General features: G+C 42.4%; 2 protein-coding genes across 2 annotated transcripts in view; both read left to right on the plus strand.

Moving 5' to 3' along the window:
* The first annotated feature begins 129 nt into the window (after nt 1–129).
* On the plus strand, nt 130–2,604 carry LOC128708438 (autotransporter adhesin BpaC). The gene is made up of 3 exons (XM_053803415.1): nt 130–2,034; nt 2,128–2,345; nt 2,412–2,604. The coding sequence occupies exons 1-3, from the start codon at nt 130–132 to the stop codon at nt 2,602–2,604; spliced, it is 2,316 nt and encodes a 771-aa protein (XP_053659390.1).
* Nucleotides 2,605–5,882: 3,278 nt separating this feature from the next.
* Nucleotides 5,883–19,562, plus strand: part of LOC128709411 (calcium-transporting ATPase type 2C member 1) — a 52,678-nt gene continuing 38,998 nt past the window's right edge. Inside the window, exon 1 of the mRNA XM_053804406.1 lies at nt 5,883–6,128. Within this exon, the coding sequence (XP_053660381.1) occupies nt 5,883–6,128 (246 nt within the window). The remainder of the gene's footprint in view (nt 6,129–19,562) is intronic.

Below are 19,562 nucleotides of genomic sequence, written 5' to 3' on the forward strand. Positions count from 1 at the left end.
TTAAAAGGGGTACTTTTTCCGTACGTGGAGTGTCAAATAAACAGCGATTTAATCAACCGTTTTTTCCTGTTTTCAGTGGCAACAAGTGGGCCACCAGAGTTCGCCCGCAGGTAACACTACCCTCTGGCAATGGCAAAGGATAACAACAACATTAACACGGATGATCTCACTGGTGCAACTCCATCGTCGTCTGTGAAAGCGACCCCGGCGTCCTCATCCACAACGACGGAAGGTGAAAACGGCCCGAACACGGTTGAAGCACAGTCCACTTCGCCATCACTACCACCAGCAACGAGCAGCGCAGAAGTGCCACGAAGAGAGGAAAATCCTTTTTCATTCAAACATTTTCTCAAATGGGACGGCAACCATGCGGCGAATGGGGCCAGCTCGGGCGGTACGGGGACAGTCCCTTCAAGCAGCATAAATCACAGCCGTAGTGCATCGAGCATAAATGGACACGGAAGCAGTTCGCTTGCGGATGGTGCTGGTACTGGTTGCAGTAACGGCACGAATGGAACATTCGATGTAAAAATGAGCGGAATTGTGTCTGGCCCGAACGGCACCCATATGGGGAGTAATTTAACGGCGGTAACCACCGCTACCACCAGCACCGGTTCACCATCGAAATCGGCCACAACGAGCTCACTTAATGTGGTAAGCTCAACGACGGGTGCCCGACCAAAAATTCCACAATTCCAATCGGTCAACACGCTTAGCAGTGAGTCGAAGATGAAACGATCGCCACGTTTTCCCTCGTTCGATTCCCAGTCCAGTCTGTCTGATTTTGCGGATGATCGGTTCGGTCCGATTTACCAGAGTCGTAGCAATGGTTCCTTCAACTCCGATTATCCTGCTGGTGGTAGTACCGGAAACAGTGGTATGCGTGAGGATGCCAACGGAATAGAGCAGCTAGGCGAGCAGGTAGAATTGCTACGTGGATATGTGCAGCGATCCTATTCGAATTATGATCTCGATAGCCCTGGTTCGTCCGCGGTTGGAGCAGATCGGCGGAATGATCTGGAAGCGCATAACGAACCATCCAGCAGAGGGCTAGTAGGTGCGACCGAATTTTCCGCAGTCTTGCCCGACTTTGTGCAGGATCATCTCGTGATGGAACAGTGGTACAACACACTGCCAAAGGGTGCCGGAAGTGGTTCATCGGGATCGGCCGATTTTGAGGATGTGTTAGATCTGACCGGAGTCGCCAACGTTTCGGCCGGGAGCGGAGGCGGAGGTGCGCCACTTTCTTCATGTAATGATATACCGTTCGATTTGACCGCGAGCAGTACTACCAGCAGCAGTCGGGCCAACCGAGATCAGAATGCAGCAGGTGCTGGACACCGCCATTCACTAGGCGTTCGACTCGATTTTCCATCACGTGGTGGAGCGAACCCAGCCGGACCGGAGCTTGAGTTTGATCTCCCACCACGATCTCCGACTGCTTCGTCCTCGGAATTACCACCGGACCTTACCGAAGGTAACGCGGGAGGCGTTGGTGAACCAGCTGGTCCTGGAGGCCAAGGGGGATCCATTTACTTTTCCGGGACACCAGGTCGGGTAACAGTTTATAGCGGTACAACGGCAGATAAAATTCATCGCCTACCAGACTTCCTGTCCGATGGTCCAATCCATTCGTCCGGACGGTTAGCCGACGTTACGCACGACACACCGCACGCCTCTGAAACGGCAGCAGCTGCCGCTGCGGCGTCGGACCGACGTCAACGGATACAGCAGCGACAGCGGGAAGCTCAGTACCAGAATCGGCTCGGTGCGGAGTTGATGGAGAATGAGCGGTTAAGGCGAGAACTAGAAGCTAGCCGGCGAACGGTTAGTGAGCAATCACGCCGCATTCGCGAGCTCGAACGAGATCTGGAAACGATGGTTACGCTCGCAAGACCCGGTGGTTCCATGCCGCGAGACGGTGGAAATGGAACGACGCAATCGAACGCGAGCAGTTTCTTGCAGGCAAAAACGCGTGCCGCCACTGCAGAGGCAGAGATGAAACAATTACGCCAGAAGTTGAGCAGCATGACTGTGAGTTCTAGACAGTGGTTTAACCGCTAGCTTGAAGCGTGTTTTCACCAAAACATTCCTAACACGTGTGTAAATTTTCTTTTCCTATTTTAGGTCGAAATGGAGGCACTGCAAAGGGAAAACGAAACGCTTAAGGTGGAAGCTTGTGGAGGCGCAATTGGAGGCAGCACGGGTGCGGGCGCCAGTGCTAGAGTGCGACAGGACGACGGAGACCGTGGTAGCCGGCCAAAGCGGGAACAGTCTTCCGCATTCTTGCGCGCACAAACGGTCGCCCTGCGGCAGGCGGCATCAACAGCGGAGAGCAATCTTAGGTAAGTACGCATACGTAGGTCATATCCACAATCCTGTTCAAAAACTAACGTAAAACTGTTTCACAGGCAATTGCTAAGCGGAGTGGAAAATCTACGAACGATGGCGAATCAGATAGAAGCGTTCAGAAACACACAGGACGAAGTTAAGCCCGAGGCAAATTCACCTCCCCTAGAGGATTATTTGCACGACAGTGACATTAGCAGTAACGAGGGCGACGACGACGATGATGCCGATGTGCCGTTTGGTCCCGCGTTGTAGATAAACCAGGATGGAAAGGAAAGCATATACCGAGCGCACACTGGCGAGGGGGAAGATAGGCGGCAGAAGTGAGCCGATCAGATACAATGCATCTTGCATATATTTAAGAAAAGAATATATATATATATATACATACACCCACATACCGTACGGAAAGGCTTAATAGATCCGTTTTTCGCACATATACGCACCAATCTTGTGGCGTTTGTTTGAAGAATCAAATTCATCGTACAGTACAGCAACCGAACACGGTACCCACACACTACCATTGAATATAGCTTCCAACATACGTAGCAGTGGTGCACATTGGTGTGAATATTACACGTTGTAAAACATTTCGATAGCTAGCATCATCTACCACGTACGCTTATGCAGACCGCTTTGGCAGGAAAGTACACGAACAGGTTTTTTAGGGAGCGGATCACACGTGCATGTTTGTATGCCCCATGTACTGAAGGTGGCTGCATTTGAATGCTGTTGTGTGGCGCACTCTAGTGATAGGATGCGAGTGACTGTTCGAAAACACTAACGATCCCTACGAGGATCGAAGAAGGACCATCCAGTAGCGTAAATAGTAATACGAAAAAAAGCTTTAGTTAGAAACCAAAGCAAACATCGGGTGGAACTATGGATCTAGATTGCTTTAAACGCTTTTTATACCGAAGGCCGAATGAAACGATAACAGGCTGGCATGGTTCATATCTCGCGTTAAATACTCTTCGTCAAGCAGCACAAAACCCATCAAGCGAGCGTGTGTGTGTCAACAAAGGTACAGTGGAGCAGTGAAGGTTCCACGACAAAGCAATATAGGTGTTCGAGGGAAACTTCTCCGCCAGCAAGAATGCTTCGTCATGCAGCGCGATTTGTGATGGTAAATGGACGATCGGTTCAGGGGGTTTTGCGATTGTTTTATAGGTGTAGTTTCTGTGCAGGCGTAATCAAAAGATGGATTTGATAGAGGGTTCAGAACGCTACGAATGAAATCAAAACGTACGCAACGAGAAATGTAAAAGAAGCCGTATAACATACATGGTGAGATATATATATATATATCGAAATTTTCCAAATGCCCAATGGAAATAGTGGTTGGATGGAAAACAACTTGACGAATAAAGGCTATAACAATATTTAAAACTTACTTAACGCCGTCGTTTATCAATCGAATATTCCGAGGCATGCTGGCGAACGCATCTACTCCATCGCAGTATGGGCCTAAAACGCCTGCTCTGTCCATATGGATAATCTAAAAGGATTTTACGTGATGGGTCGTCAGGTATCATGCTAATGATCTGACCAACCCACCATAGGCTTGCGAGTCTAATTGGCGGTACGAGAGTGAGTTGGCCGTACATCTTTCACTCTTACGGGGCCCAAAAACCTTCTAAGCATCCTCGTCTCGAACGCGGTTTACGAGGGTTTTGTCAGTTTTATGAAAATCCCACGTGTCAGAGGCGTATGTGAGTACTGGAACTATACAGGTTCTACATAGTTCCTGCTTCGTTCATCAAGGATGTGTTTATACACCATAAAACAGTGTTTCATTTGCAACGGTTTCCCGTTGCGGTGGCAAAAATGATAGGCGGCAAATTTCGCCCTCACTGGGGCGAAACCGTTGCAGGCGAGAAATGGATGAAAGGGAACTTTGACAGTTACGCATCCACCCTGTACTGCTGTAGTTCCACAACAACATTTTGCCGTGTTGTTTGGAAAACGGACGAAACAATACATACGAACGGGAAACTAGCTGTCCTACCAGAGTGAATGGAGAAATCATACACATCCTGGAGAGCGAAAGTTTAGTGAAGAAGTACCATCGGAAAACGTACGAGGTGATACATACCACGCTGGCAGCATACGAACACGAAAAAGAGTGTTTTTCATTACATACATCCACCCACAACCCGTTTCTTGCCGGGCGGTGTGGGAAGAAGACGTGCTAGTGTGTTTTTATGTACCGTGGCAGAACAGGAGTCACCGCTTGTTTCGCAATTTTCGCAAAGGATCTGAAAAAGAATGCCCGTGGTTAAGATTGTTTATTAGTGAACTAATGGGTAGATCGAGTGATTTGTGATACCGAAAGTGAGTGGTGTGTTTTCAACCCGCAAACAGTGATAAAGGCGTGTTATTCGTGTTGTCCACGTTTTCCACCCAATCCGGCAACCAAGCGGAAAACGCATCTCTAGCAGAAGCTGTGCGGTACGGGGGATAGTCCTGTAGCATCTCCAAAGGAGGCACGAGTTCCAGCACTGGTGTGTATTCGAAAGAGATTATTTTGCACAAACGTATTTCATATCTCGCAGCGCGATATCATATCTTGCGCTGACGTATGAACAACGTTGTGAGCTTACCCGAAACTGATGACAAATCATGCAGCAGACTGCAAGAGGGCTTAGGATGCCGCATAGGCATTGTAATCGATTATCGTTTCGAGGCGATGGGCTTCCATTATCTTTCTCTAGGTCAGCGTTTGATTGCAGAGCGCAACAACCTTTTCCACCCCGGTCGGCCCCTTATCCCTTTTTGTCCCCTGTCTGCGTCATCTTCGTCATCTCTTTCCGTATCTGTTCCCGGTGCGATATTCCAGACGGTTTAGAAATGACACTGCTGCTGGTTTGCCAATTATTCCACCACACCACACGCACACGATGAAAGCATGCAAAGCCACGGCATACGTTGGTGGGTTGTTTATAATATTTTCTACACAGTCGCATTCGCCGTGGCGACCGACGCATCGCACGTTCGTCGAATTGATTGCAAGAAACATCTTCAACGTGCGATCTTCTTCGCCCTTTTTCACCATTACTCGCTCACGATCGCGTATTGCCCATTCTCTCGCTCTCGCATGCTTTCTTTCCGCGGGCGATGATCCTCGTGGAACGCACGTGAAGATCGCATTTAATTAGCACCGTGCCGCGCGAGAGAGAGAGCGAGCGAGCAAAACGCGCGTTTTGTGCAAGCAGTGGAGCCTGGACACGGCCTGGGTCCAAGATTCTAAGCGAAACGGTTAGCCTGGTGCGCGTAATTGCCACAGTTACGTGCCGCAATTCGTCGCGATCGTGACGGCAGTAAGCGAAGCTTTGTTCCGGATCTGCATCAGTTTTTCTCAAGTTTCTATGGGCTAACGGGAATCGTGGCGTCGGTATTCTTATTCCTTGTACTCCATGTGTCATCCACTGTGAAACCTCCGGTGTTTTGTGTACTTTCGATCCCATTTCGGCGCTTCCTTTCGGTGCGTGCGCGTATGTGTGTTTGTGTGCGTGCTTGTGTCGATACAAATTATGGCGGAGCATCTTATGTCCAGTGTTGTTGGTAGCTCCCTTGGGCGAATACTTGGGATGGAGCGGAAATCCATGCCGGGGTATGAATCGTTGTCCCAAACCGATGAAGATGTTCGTGTTGGTGTTGACAGCGAGCTCGGATCGGGCCACGGTTACCGGCGTTCCAGAGACAACGGCAAGGTGGGGCACCTACGGCGACTCTTTGCACCGTTATTGTCCAGGTTGGGGAAAGTTTTTGATCTACCGGTGAGCGTCCAACATACATAAAAGTCAATTCTAACATTATGTTCTTTTATCTACACCGTAACACAAAAAAACACCAAGCAAAACATCAAGCGTCACTGAAAAACACACAAATACTTTCCCCATTTGCGTAGCGCATATACGTTGGCTTGCTCTTCATTCAAGCTTAAACCACAAAATTTGACATTAACGTTGCTGGGGCTTCACTTGCGTTTATTCGTTCATCGTTTTCGGACCCTTTTTTCGTGACCTTGGTGTGTCTTGGAGTGACTATTATTTCCTGCTCTTCTTCGTGATCTTCGGCGAAACAAACTTGTTTTCCGGCCGGTAGCTGTGGTTTTTTGTTTTGGTTTGAGAGTGTCTTTTCACCCGTTTTCTTTCGTTTCAAATTCTTCTTTCGTTCTCCTATGATGTGCGTAAATGCAATTAAAGTGTCTTATGGAGTTCGGTGAATCTGATTTTGATTCTCGAATCTGTATGAATCTTTGATCGGAAGGAATGACTCTTATTCGCTATGACTCTCCAACGATTTAAAAATTCTTTTAGATTCATGAATTCTCAAAGCATTGTGGGTCCCTTAAGGCTAGAGAAAGAATCTTCGAACTTGAGAACACTGGTCAACAATATTTAAGCATTTAATGCAACAGAATTAATCATTGTTTTCATATGAAGTAAGAGACTCAAACATCTCTGGTAAAGTGATCTTTGGTAGTGATGAGAATTTGGAGGTGAATGGAATAATCTGATCTGATCCAAGATGGGATCAAATTTTCTTATTTGTATAGCGATCCTTGATAAAATCCGGGTCTCTTCGAAGGTAGTACGATCCGATTCCTCATTGTAAATATTTCTCATCACTAATCTCTACCTTGAAAATTCCAAAAGAAATAATGAGTTTATTGAATAGAAACTAACATAAAATTTAATTACTTTATTACACAAAACACTATTTTGTTTACCTTAAATTGCGTAAAATTGTACTGCTTCCATTGCTACCCCATTGCACACAATCAATTCATGGCTGAAGAAAAACATTGCTGTCTGAAATCTAAACTATCACTTGACCCTTCCGTTAGTGTGTGTTATTTATTGGCCCTCTTATCGATACGGCGATACGCTGTAGTGAAGTGTAAAGATACCCTCACGCGCTGCATGTATTCACCCAACAAAAGCACACGTCATCCTTTCCGATCACGCGTTTCGCTGTGTTGTGTACTGGCGTTACATTGTACGGTTGGTGTGTGTGTGTGTGTTTATGTGTTTGTCAAAACATGCTCCATGCATTACCCATTTTCCCACGTAACCTACGAGAGTGTTCCCTTGCTGTTTTGCGCATAATCCTTTCTGCTGTGTGACTATTTTCCTTCCCCTGTTTGAAGGGTGAAAGCTTTTAGTGGTGATTGCTCTTTTACAACCAAGAGCAAGAGTAAAGCTTGCAGAGTAATTTTCCCCATTTATTTCTCTATGCCTCTCTCTCTCGATTTTAGATTTTCCTCTCTATTGCTATGTGATTTCATTGAGCAAATATTGTTGCACTGTGTACGAATTTAGTGGACAGCACGCGTGTACCAGAAAAGGACAACGAATCAATGCGGGAAAATTCGCAAGTTGTTGCTGGCAACAGTAGAAAAGGATACGTTCCACTCAGCTCCAACCAAGGACCTTCGCACCGTTACCATTGGTTCACGGCGAGGGCGAGATAGAATGAGTGCGTACAAACCGGAATACACTTCTGGCGGGAGCGAGCTTTTCCAACCACCCTTATCGAAAGAGCGAAATTGGTAGGTTCAATGGGAAATCATGTATCGTACGAAGCGCACTAGCTTTCACTTCACCGTACCGTGAAGGTCGGTGGTCAGTGGAAAATTTGTCACTTTGTTTTTCCGGCCCCAGGCTTTTCCCTACGCTTTCCCTCCATAAGGCAAAGCTAGGGAAGGGAAAAAGGACGTTCCCTCGTGACGAAAAAAGCCACACTGAATTCGGTCAGTGCCGTAGTGCGTGTGTTTTCTTTAGTTACGGGTTGCCGTGCGAAGGAACTTTCTTCCTTGCGCGGTGAAGGTGAAACGCCGAATCCCGGAAAAGTGACATAATTTCAGCTACCGTTGGTGGATGCAATATTGCAGTTGGTGCAACAGTGTCAAGGATTTAGCGGAGTTCCTGTTTTTTTGTTTGTTTTTGGTGGGGAAAAAGTATCCTTCCACACATCCGATTGCGAGTTGTCCCTTTCATGTGCTCTGCGGGTCGCTGTGTTCGTGTGTGTGTGTGTGTGCGTGTATAATTACGATCACGTGAATGTTTAGTGAGTGAAATTACTTGAAGGGTTGGCACCGTGCTGTGCTGTGAAATGTGCTAATCTACATTAGTCTACCTACGCTTGCAAGGTGAACGAAAATTATTACACAAGTTTGACTTAATCCGCGACTAACGAGAGAAGCCGCCAGTGCACTGCACAGCCAACAACATGCCTGAAAAGGTGAAAGAAAAAGTAAGATATCTTTGCTGCCGTACATCACCAATAGTTACTGGTGGCCGTTGCACAATTGCCGCAATATTTATTCGCTATCCGTTCGTTATCTGCTCCGTCGTTTTGATGTTGCTCCACCGTACGTGCCGCGGTTGTTTGATTTTCCCATTGTTCCCCTACAGTGACCTGTCGACTAGTGCTTTCTGGGTCAACTTTTAATTACTTCCGAGTATCTAGATCCTACCGCTGGACGTTTAGGTCTCCCTCATGATGGTTGTATGTTCGTGACACTTGCTCCATCGTCCACTCACGTTCGCTTTGGCGTGGAGTGGCTTGTACGCACGTTTGCGGTTGCCGGTGGTTTTCAGAGTGTTTGAAAAAGTGTTACGAAACTAGTAAACTGTTCATTTTATTATTTAAAATTCTTAAGAAACACGAACGTTAGTGAACACCAGGAATAGTTTCTTGAAATAGTTTCAATAACATGGAATAATATTGAAACAGGAACTGAAATAAACATGAAACCTCCGTTTATGAATTATCGTCGTAAATTTGTGGAAATTTCACACTCCAGTCGGACCTCACTGGTTGGGATACGAATGCGTGCCCACTAGTGAGATCGCACTCGATGGTTGGGTTGTTTGACATATGTCAAAAATTCGAGAAATTTACGTAGAAAAAAACACCATGCTTAGTAGGCCTTCGTTCGTTGAAAATAACAACCTCGATGGTTGGGAGTGCAACCCAACTAAAAATAGTATAAAGTAGTATAAAAATAGTACCAAATATAGTATAAAACTGTAATATATTTTCCACATTAAGGATTTCTCAAACGTATTCCTACTTCTGGGGAATTATGTTCATTAACCTTTCGCCGGTCGAATGGAGCTGACATTTTCTATACTTTTCCATGTCGTTCGGAATCAGTTGGTACGAAGTTCTTCGTTTCGTTGCTTTGTGTCACAAAAGCGCTTTGTGAAAGTGAACTAACTTTTAACAAGCTGTCGATGGAGATAGTGTCTGGTAACTTATGTTTTTGACAGCTACGTATGTGTCTGTTAGGGTGCAGCAAAAAAAGGATTCCCAATTCCTTCTTGCTGCTCTCGTCTCGCCGCATAAGATAGCCAACTATAAATATATAGTTAAGGTTAAAGTTGGCGGAATGATATGTGGAGGTATTTGAACAAGAGAAGATGTTTAAAAATTAAAAAAAAGTTTTTAATGAATTTATCACTTTTTTGTGTCTTTTGTAGCAATGCCAGTAAAAACTGTTATCAAAAATTTAAAACCGTTATCTAGAATATACTTCAAACGGGTAGCAATTTGGGTTTTTGGTGTGTTGTTGCAATTATAAAGCAAACTTTGTTATCAGTTATTCACCACGTATGACTGATAGATGTTTGATTTGCGGGGTCAAACCGATAGTTACGCATTGGCATTCTATCTTTTCGCTTGCTTTCCAAGTCACGTGTGTGTTTGATCTGAGCCGTTCGCACACAGGCATGCACACATGTCTACGGATGCCGCTCCATTTATTGCATCCTGTTTGTGCAATCTTTCCCGTGTCGTGAGAGATATAAGATTTTTAATAATGGCTTATTTATTATAATAATTTACAACAAATTATTATTATTGACAATTCAAGGTTTAAAGCTATAATGTATAAGATAATATGAAAATGTACCATTAATAAATGTTGTGAAATTGAACGATAACACTAAAAAAACCATGCTCACCATTATATCATTGACGCCATCGACCATGTGCGCCATCGTTTCGTGTAAGATGTACACACAAAGGTCTTTGTTGTCTGGGTGAATTTTCCTTGTTGGCGCACAAGCGGTGGACAGATCTTACGTTTCTTACGTTTTTCTGGAGTACTTCATCTGTGAAGTGAAATACAAAAAAGAAATTGTATTTATAAATGGAATAGAACTTTTAACAGCGTGTTTTGAGAGGGTAGTCCACTCTGTACACTCTGGAGGCATGCAAAAAAAAGGATATTTTGTAGACCAGGGTTCGGCACATCTTTCACGAATAGAGCCAAATAGTAGAAACAATGCTAAAGCTGCGGGCCAGATACTCCAAACGTGGTTTTAGACACATGAAGTAAGTGTATATCGTAAAAACATTTGCTTATAAATAAATTTTCATATGAATCAATCAAGCATATTGATTCTGCTAGGCTTAGGTATTTTTTTTATATTATTACTTGGCTACTTGGCTCAAAATCCTAAGAATGCCTGGGGAAAGTAAACAACATCGTTGCTGTTCAGTCGGATTTTGGAATCATTGACCAAACACTGCTATCCTTAAGCCCTATTACATGGTACCCGATAATCGTTTTTAATGTCTAATGTCCTAAAACCTAATGTCTCGATTAGGTTTTGATTTGTGCGCGGAACAACTCGTAAACAAAATTGTCACCTTTATTACCATGTGGTGAAGGGATCATGTGATATTTGTGAGGTCTTCCAAATTTTCTATTTTCAGTAAGAGCCACTTTGCCAACCCCTGTTCCAGACACTCATAGGTCGGTGGGTTTTAAACGCGAAAAAGTTTTTAAGATTGTTTACAAAAATTGTGAAGTATTCAAACACTTAAACAGCGTTCACAAGAACCGTTTTTATGTCGCCGATGTCCGCCAACTTGGAAAACAAGGTTACAAGATAATCGCGTTTGAAGTTTTAAGTCCGGACTTGGAGCGCTAAGACACTGCTTCACTTTTCGACCTGTAACTCTTGAACAGAGTGTCCCACGAAGTTTGGATTATGTTTACGGTAAGGTAGATTCTGGAAAGATTTTTTTAAACCAAAAAAAAAAAACAATGTTTTTGGAACTTGCAAAGTGTACTACCCCCTTTAAAGTATTCTGTTTGCTGGATGTAATAGACGATATTTTTACGATTTGTCAGAAGGTACGCCTCTTCATTTGCTAGCAGTTGACGGTTAGTGTGAGAATTTTAATTTCCGGTCGTTTTCAGCAGTATTTAATCATGCATGGGAAAACACCCATTCCTCACTGCAGCATTATTTTCGATCAGTTATAACCGGAATTCGTTTTGCTTACGTGATGCGAAAGCAAAAGTATGATTCATAAGCTTCTAGAATTCGCCTTAGGTTTAGTAAAATTTCATTACTTATAAAACGGCAAGTTACAATTGAATTTGTTGTACATTATATAAATTATACATATAATTCTTCTTCTTTATCTGCACCGGAACCTCAGACCATTGCTTTGACTTTATTTATCTGTATCCGGAGTCCTGCGTACGGAGGTTTGGTCCGGATGGGATTTTGGTCCGATCATGTCGTGTGAAGACCAGTGTGGCTACCAATACACCACCGGGCCACTCAAACCACTACATATAATTACTCTAGGTGAATTATCGAACGTTGACACTATCATGGGTGAGAAGCATTTGGCCAGTCGTTATTCTTTCACCAATGGTTACGCCGTAACCCTACTTACTTGATGTTTTTGTGACGTAAGATCGTTTAAGATCGCCGCAGGCAACGTTTACTTTGAGATCATTATCAGCATTACTGCAGGCGTCGTCTAATGCTGCCCGGGGTCCGTCGGGTTTCATGCGCTATTATTATCAGTGGAAAGATCGGCAAGAGATTTCAACATAAATTACTTGCCGGTAATCGTTGTCATGCTTTTGGTCTGTTGCGTTTAGTAGTGAAGGTAAATTACTGCTGTGTTATCTCTTTATAAGCTTTCCTGGTTATTGATTTGTTTAAAATAGTTCTTTTGGTGAAATATTTCGAATAAAGCACAGCGAATGTACATCTCTCTCTCTATTCGCTGTCAATCTTTACAGTAAGTAAAGTTCAAGCTTTACCAATTTCTAGCAAGTTTAACGAGAAATTTTTGTCAACCGACTGTCAACCGCCGAAGACCGCCAGGTTCATTACCACTGCCCCGTGACAATCATTTCCGAGACACGCTTCATTTTCAGACGCTTATCTTTGCTACCCTTGCATTTCGTTAAATCAACGATTCGTTATGCTTCGTTGCCCATGTGGGGGCCACAGCTACGTTTGATTTCAAATTTCACCAAATCATTTTCGTCTTTTCGGTTAGGCAAGGTGCGTGACTGGATTCAATTAAAGTGAATTAGAGCACTCGGTGGCACCACGACGCTGCAGGGTTGTTTGGTGCGGGTTCGAATGGCTTGTGCTATCTGGAAGCAGTTAGGCACACGCAAAAAAAAAACGCAAAGTCAATGCGAAATGGCGTGCACCGCATTCATTTGTATTCGATGGTAGAGGATTTTTTTCTGCTGGTTCGTTTGATAGCTGAAATGCTTTTTGAACAGATTTGCAAATTGTTTCGATAATTTGATAGTTTATTCGGTCGTCAGCGTACAGTTTTGGAAGAAGGAAAAAAAAATCTCATCGATTAGCAATGACAAGTTTATGATAAGATTGAGAAAATTTGTTTCATCATCCTCAATATTATAAAAAAAAATTAAGTTGTCTGAAGTATTTTTTCCTGAATTTCGTGTAGAACAGCCTTGTTGTGTTGCTTATGTTGTAAAAGGGCCGGTGTACCCATTCCTAAATTTTTCATTATTCGAGCGGTCATTTCATCATTATTTTGTTATTAACTGAAATAGTAATTTAATGCTAATACATTAAAATATTATGACGTTTTGTTAAAGAAATTCTTACATTCGTGTAAAAGAAAAAATATACAACAAGAACGGTTTGTTAACTTTATACCCAATTTGTAATCTAATTAATATGTCTATTATAGCTGACCATCACCATGTATCTTTAAGCATCTTTAAGTTAAGTAAGCTTTAAGTATCTCTAAACCCCAATTCTGGTAGCTGGCAAACCCTGTAAAATTATTACGATTACTTGTCCCATCTTGAGAGATAGTTTGGAACACTTATTTAATAATAAATATGCAACAACTGAACAAGTAACATTCTTCTTGCATCAAATCCATCAACCATTTCTATCTATTTGAAGCTCCGGTAAAATGAAATATCGAAATTGAACGTTTCAGCTTCGTTCACGTTACAATCCAGTGGAGCATTTGATTGCTTTTCGAAATCTTACTATGAATTTTATTCCTTCCACCACCATTAAGAATTCCTTGCGCAAAGCTACGCCAACACGTTCTTGTTGAACAAATGCAATCTGCTGTTTTTTTGTTTCATTCGTCTCTACATCGTTAGTCGTTAGTATCGATCGAATTCGTCATACATTGTTTTGTAGCTGTTCATTACTTAAACATGACGGAACATCGAAGGTTTCTATACTTTTTTTACACTACCAAACACATACACACACCACGCGTTCGTTTAGTTGCAATATGGGGGCACAGTCGGGCTGGGAGAAAGTGTGTATTAAACAACAGATACACGATAAAAATCGATGCACTTCCATTAATCGTCCTTGCAGCAGTGGTACGATTCCCTTTCCACTGCACAGTAGGCACTATAGCAACAAATATCGGTATAAAATTAATTTTTCAAGTAGATAACGTTTAAAGCTATGGTAGTTTTATATTTTTTTATTTAACTTAAATACCATGTTACCGGACAACACCACCAGGTAGCGTAGTGTTTGTTCATTTTTTAAATTTTGCCTCATGCATAACATTTACATCTGGAATATAATCGATATGCAAGGAAAGTATCGCTAATGTGACTTTAGAAACGGAAGAACAACTTCCCAATGATAAATTACAATTGCTTGGTTATGATCATAATTATTGACATTCATGATTTTTCTGGTTATAAACAGTGAACAGTTTTTTAACTACCTACCAGATTAGCAAGCGATATATAAGATATACTATATATCTCTTTTTTTTGCAAAGTGTCAAACCCCGTTGTTTGCAGATTTTTCCAGGACTTATTTCAAACTTAATTCAATAACTTGAAGCTCATGAAAACTAGAGAAATAAACATAGTTTTTAAAAGAACATTGAAAATTGAAACATTGAAAAACAGTATGAATCATAAATAGATGTTAACATACAGGGGGCGAAAAGATCGTTCAAAACTAATGAAAATAGAATTAAAATTCCATTCCTTTTTTCTTAATTTGTTGCTTTAGATATTTTTATTTCCGGAACGACTGAGCGATTACAGGTGATAGTTTGGATTTCACTTAGTTTTATCCTGTAGTTTATCGGAAAAATAGTCATTTCGAGCAAAGTCCATCTTGACTTTTTATATTTCATCCCGGTGTTTGCCCACTGTGCACTGTGTGTACCGGTGTTTGAGCAAAGAAACGATTTTTTATTCCCATGGTAACGGTAAAGGTACCAAGAGTAACCATGTCTGCGCGATAGAAGAGATTCAACGATGTTTTACGCTGTTTTATAGGGCATTAACACGGGAGAAAATGTTTCAATAGTTTCAACGAAAAACGAAAAATGGTTGAGATGGGGCACATTTTTACCAACTATCGGTAAGTAATCGCTACTGACCACGTCACATGCAGGAGACCGATAGTTTTAGATAATGCAAGTGTATGGGGCGGGTTTTTACTCATTTTTATCTTTTGAATATTGAAAGCCTTTGCTTTTATGCTGTGTGGTGCAGAGCAGGTTGAAGAATATTTTTTTGTTCTTACTTTGCTTCAGTCTCACTTCACCACGTAGGGGTTTGCGAATATGTAATGTTTTTGAATTTGCATGCACATTATCATACTGTCTGCAAAATTTACATCCAGTTTGATGCTTTTACTTTAGTTTTCCCTTCCATTCGGTAGAACTGTGTTAAATTTATGCTGTACACTTGTTTACACCTTCGTTTTCTTATGTTTTGGGGTTGTTCCTTGTATTATTTTACTTTCATTGTCGTTACTTCATTTAATTAAATTTGTCAGGAAAAAGTGCAAGTATTCATTATTTTCTTCATTTTATTTTTTAAAATATTAGAAGACAATATTTGAACTAAATTCGCAAAGGCCACCAACCGTTCTTCATCAGTAAGGATCGATACAGCTTACTGCAGGGTTCGCACCATCTGTCTGATGTAGTCGCACTCGGGTGAATTCCCTCTTCCGGTTCCGGGCCCAATTCCGTACCGCACCCGAAAGGATTAACCGGATGTGTTCTTTTTATACCTTTTTATTCATCGATGTTTTAAGTGTAAAACTCATCCATCCGTTCGCGTGTGTGTCTCGGTCGCTGGCAAAATGTCGGTACTGGCGGAAGTCGGCTGAGCGTAAAAGGATACGGCTGCCAAGAAGAAACTTTCGTTCCGTTCGTGGGTTGTGGCCATTTTTCACAGACCATTAGAGCGACTGTTGAAGGGTGGTGAAGGGTAGGAGAGGAGAAGGGTGGGTTGCTATTTTGACGGGGCTTAGTGTGGGCTAACGTTAAAGAGAAACTGTCTGTCTTGTTAAGACTTTATTAAAGATAATAACATTGTGTTAGTTGATGGATTTGCTCTGAAAATAATATTTTTTAGTAGAAGAATTTTTCCCATAAATAAGCAAAAAATACCCTTCTTATAGCGCTACTGCATCTTAATGTTTATTTATCATAAATTGTTGCCTTTCAAACAATGTTAAGGAATTATAGAGCAATAGCAATGACGAACCCTCTGCATCTACCGGATACAATTTTCATTGAATAAACAACAGATAGCCCAAAATACAAAGAGAAATGAAATGCTAATAAAATTTCCTGCTTTCCTCTGGGCAGAATTTGATATCCTTCAAAAAATTAAACAAAACAAGGATATTTTGTGTGGTGATGCGCGCTCTCTGTCTCTCTTCTCTCTCTACCCTTAGACCTCGGTGAGGAATCTTTGAAACGAAAAAGTTTTTACCCCGATTCCGAAACACTAAACCTAGACCAGACGACGGGATGGTGAATTTTGTGGCTAAAGGAAAAACCCCTGACTTTGATGTTTTTGCTCCGAAGCATCGACGGAAGGCAGTTGTTGGGAAACCCTTCGGGGTGGGTTGTTGTGGTTTTAAGCTCCTCGGGTGAATAAACTGTCTCGCTTAGAAGACATTCGCACACAAACAAGCGAGCACATTCCCACTAGTGTGATAAAAAGAAGGATGCGGCCGACTAAAAACCTAAAGGCGCAGTAAGGACAATCGGAGAAAAGTCTTCCTCGCAACCCGATCCTCACATTGTACTGAACTGCTCCTACTAGGTGGTATGGGTCGGGCGTATGCTTAATGAACCTCTGGTAGTTTTGGCTGTGGAGGTATTTCCGATTCAGATTTCCGGTTGTTCGGTTTACCGCTGTAAACTCTTCCTGCACCGGGTTGGGTAAGATTCAGCGGAAAAGCGAGCGTTAATCCTTAAGCTTTTTTCCTCGGTGGCGAGGGGTATCGTATAGTATCGCCTTGCTGACAAGCTACATCCTTTTATCTTCACCGGTACATCGGTGCCGTGTTTTCATATGTGTGTTGCATAATTTGTTGTGCGATACGTTTCATCTGTTTCATCGCATTACCATTACCGGTTTTGATAATTTTTCCCTTCTGTAAGCCATGTTTATTTGCTGTTGCTTTTTTGTTTTCCCGTAGCAGTTTTTCGACTATTAGTTTTAGATTTCATACAGCACGACTCCTGGTGCTTCAAGCAGCAATGCTATCAAAAGTTCATTACCACCGCCACCCATCGCAGGGCAGTTGAAAATTTGCCACTTGAAACGAACATTGATGCCAGAGCGGAGCCATGTTAAGCTTTTTTCACTTTTTCGCTCCAACAAGGCACTTTAAATGAGTGAAAATTAAATGCTCATTGTACAAATATTTATTTATTGAGAAACGAATTGCATAAAAATTGGAAAACCTCCAATAAGGCCAATTTCGTTCGAACTGTTTCGGAATCCGACTACCTATAATGTATTCTTTGTTAAAAATTCTATTAGTGGTTTTTGGGGTTTCGTTGAAATTGGGGGATTAAAAATGAATAAAAACACAAACCGAAAAACAAACCGAACGCGGTCGGTATGAAGAACCCATTTTCCGAGCGGATGGTTCATCTCAAAGGTTTGGTCGGTATTTCCTTTCCCTCTATTTTACCCTGCCTGCATTTTTCCATTTAAGCTTCCGGTGTTATTTGCCCCACCGGTTTGCCGGGAGGAAACGGTGGTATACAATTTTTATTACGACATTTTAATTTCTCTCTCTATCGGCCACCCAGCCCGCTTTTGTCCGCAGGCCAATTTTTCCATCTTTGTGTGGTGGCAGGGTTTTGAAATAAAATATTTCTCCAGCAACTGAATGTAGCAACGCGAGTTCGAAAGCACTATCCCCTTTTATTCTATTTTAACCAACATCGGATTCGGCTCTGTTTGTCCTTTGTTTGTGGCAGAAATGTACGATGCACTCTGATCTCCCCGCACTGTACGCAGAAATGAAAGGACTCTTGTTGAGATCTATGAACCTCTTTTGTGGGATTTTAATCGTCCAGTTGTGTGGGAAGCTTTCAGCTCTTTTGTTTGCACGTTAAGTTTTTAGTTTTAGCCTTAAAATGGCAATCATTATCAGGGAAATAGTTTTCGTATAAAGTTTATTAAGTTTGTTCCAATTAAATTTAATATTTTAACATTTGTACAATACTTATAAATGATGTATCATTTTTCGCATCTCTTTTACTAAATATTTTTTTGTATTCCATTTTTTAACACAGCACATGAAGCACACGTATTAAACAAGATCCATCTATTTATTTGTCTTTCGCCTGTGCGGCGTTTCGAAGCTTAATCTTTCGTTTTCGTTGGAGACGTTGCTCCCAATTTCGGCCGTTACCTTGGGCTATTATACCTGCACGTCAAATCGAATGACACGGCGCATACCGTTGACATGGCATGACAGCGTACTTATTCCATTTCATCGGAAGCATCCCTTAAATGGGAATGGGCAATGGCACGCAAACCGTGACCGTGTGTGTGGACATGGTTTAGTAGTGAAGTGCACAAACTTGTCACCGCAAAGCACCATCCGCTTCTCCACCATCGTACTGGACCTGTCAACCAACGTTCGCGAGCGCCATCTGGCGGGAAATTTCTCTTTTCCTCTTCAATATCTATCTTCTTTTACGAACTTATGCTTGCGTGTGTTTGTTACGCGAACAAAATAGAAATAAAAATAGATTAAGTATTGGTTTGGGTACGAATTTTTCCACTACTTTTCATCTGCAATAGGAAACGGCAAATGTGGCCTGCTCGTGTTAGTGGTGTTGGGTATGAAGATGTGAACCTTTTTGGGGGGATTGCAATAAAACTCCTGCAAACGTTAACGAAAGGACCAATTTTTAACCATTCTTCCGGCGCTTGTTACACTCACAAACAAATAGCGCACACAAAAAGCAAATCGTACGAACGTGCACAAGCATACACTTGCCACCGTAATTCGAGTACACCCGTATCGAATCGAGCTCGTTCCGCTCATTGTCAAATATTAGCATTGCATGTCGGCAGGGTGATTGCACAAAAATCCCCAAAAATGTCACAAATGTATGTCGTCCTGGTCGGAATTGTCCCGCTACCCTCACTCCCCTCCCCCGCTATCGCTAATATCTCTTTTGGTATTTGACAGTGCGGGGCCAGCGTATGAAATTGTCGTCGAAAAAAAGTAAAACAAAGTGCTCGAAAGATTTATGTCTTGTAGTTTAGTTTTTCATTTTGTTTCTGAGATTGCCCCGCAAGAATTCCTCTAACCTTGAGTTGAGACCCTAAAAGACCTTCAGAAGGATATGGTACACGTCCGGTGTGGGTTGTTTGTGTTTTTTTTTCTCTTCTTCCCTCACAAAATGAGCATTGTTTGCGAGCGTGAAAATAGCTTCGGTGGAAATAGAATGTTATCAAAATCGCAAAATCGGTTTTGAAAAGGCAGTAGCGCTTGTTGAAGAGTGCAAAAAGTATCCGGATATGCCTCCCCTCACCTCCCAAAAAAAAAAGGCAAAACACGTGCTTTTGGTAAATCCTGGTGCGGAAAGTTGGGAAAGGTTCACCGGGGTGGGCGAAGGGA

The sequence above is a fragment of the Anopheles marshallii genome, chromosome 2, assembly GCF_943734725.1.
Source record: "Anopheles marshallii chromosome 2, idAnoMarsDA_429_01, whole genome shotgun sequence".
NCBI classification, from domain to species: Eukaryota; Metazoa; Arthropoda; class Insecta; order Diptera; family Culicidae; genus Anopheles; species Anopheles marshallii.

What these genes read in the sequence shown, in the direction of transcription:
- LOC128708438 (XM_053803415.1), top strand. Translation starts at nt 130, where the DNA reads ATGGCAAAGGATAACAACAACATTAACACGGATGATCTCACTGGTGCA. An exon ending in AGAAGTTGAGCAGCATGACT is followed by an intron (nt 2,035 to 2,127) that starts GTGAGTTCTAGA and finishes TTCCTATTTTAG; the next exon opens with GTCGAAATGGAGGCACTGCA. An exon ending in ACAGCGGAGAGCAATCTTAG is followed by an intron (nt 2,346 to 2,411) that starts GTAAGTACGCAT and finishes ACTGTTTCACAG; the next exon opens with GCAATTGCTAAGCGGAGTGG.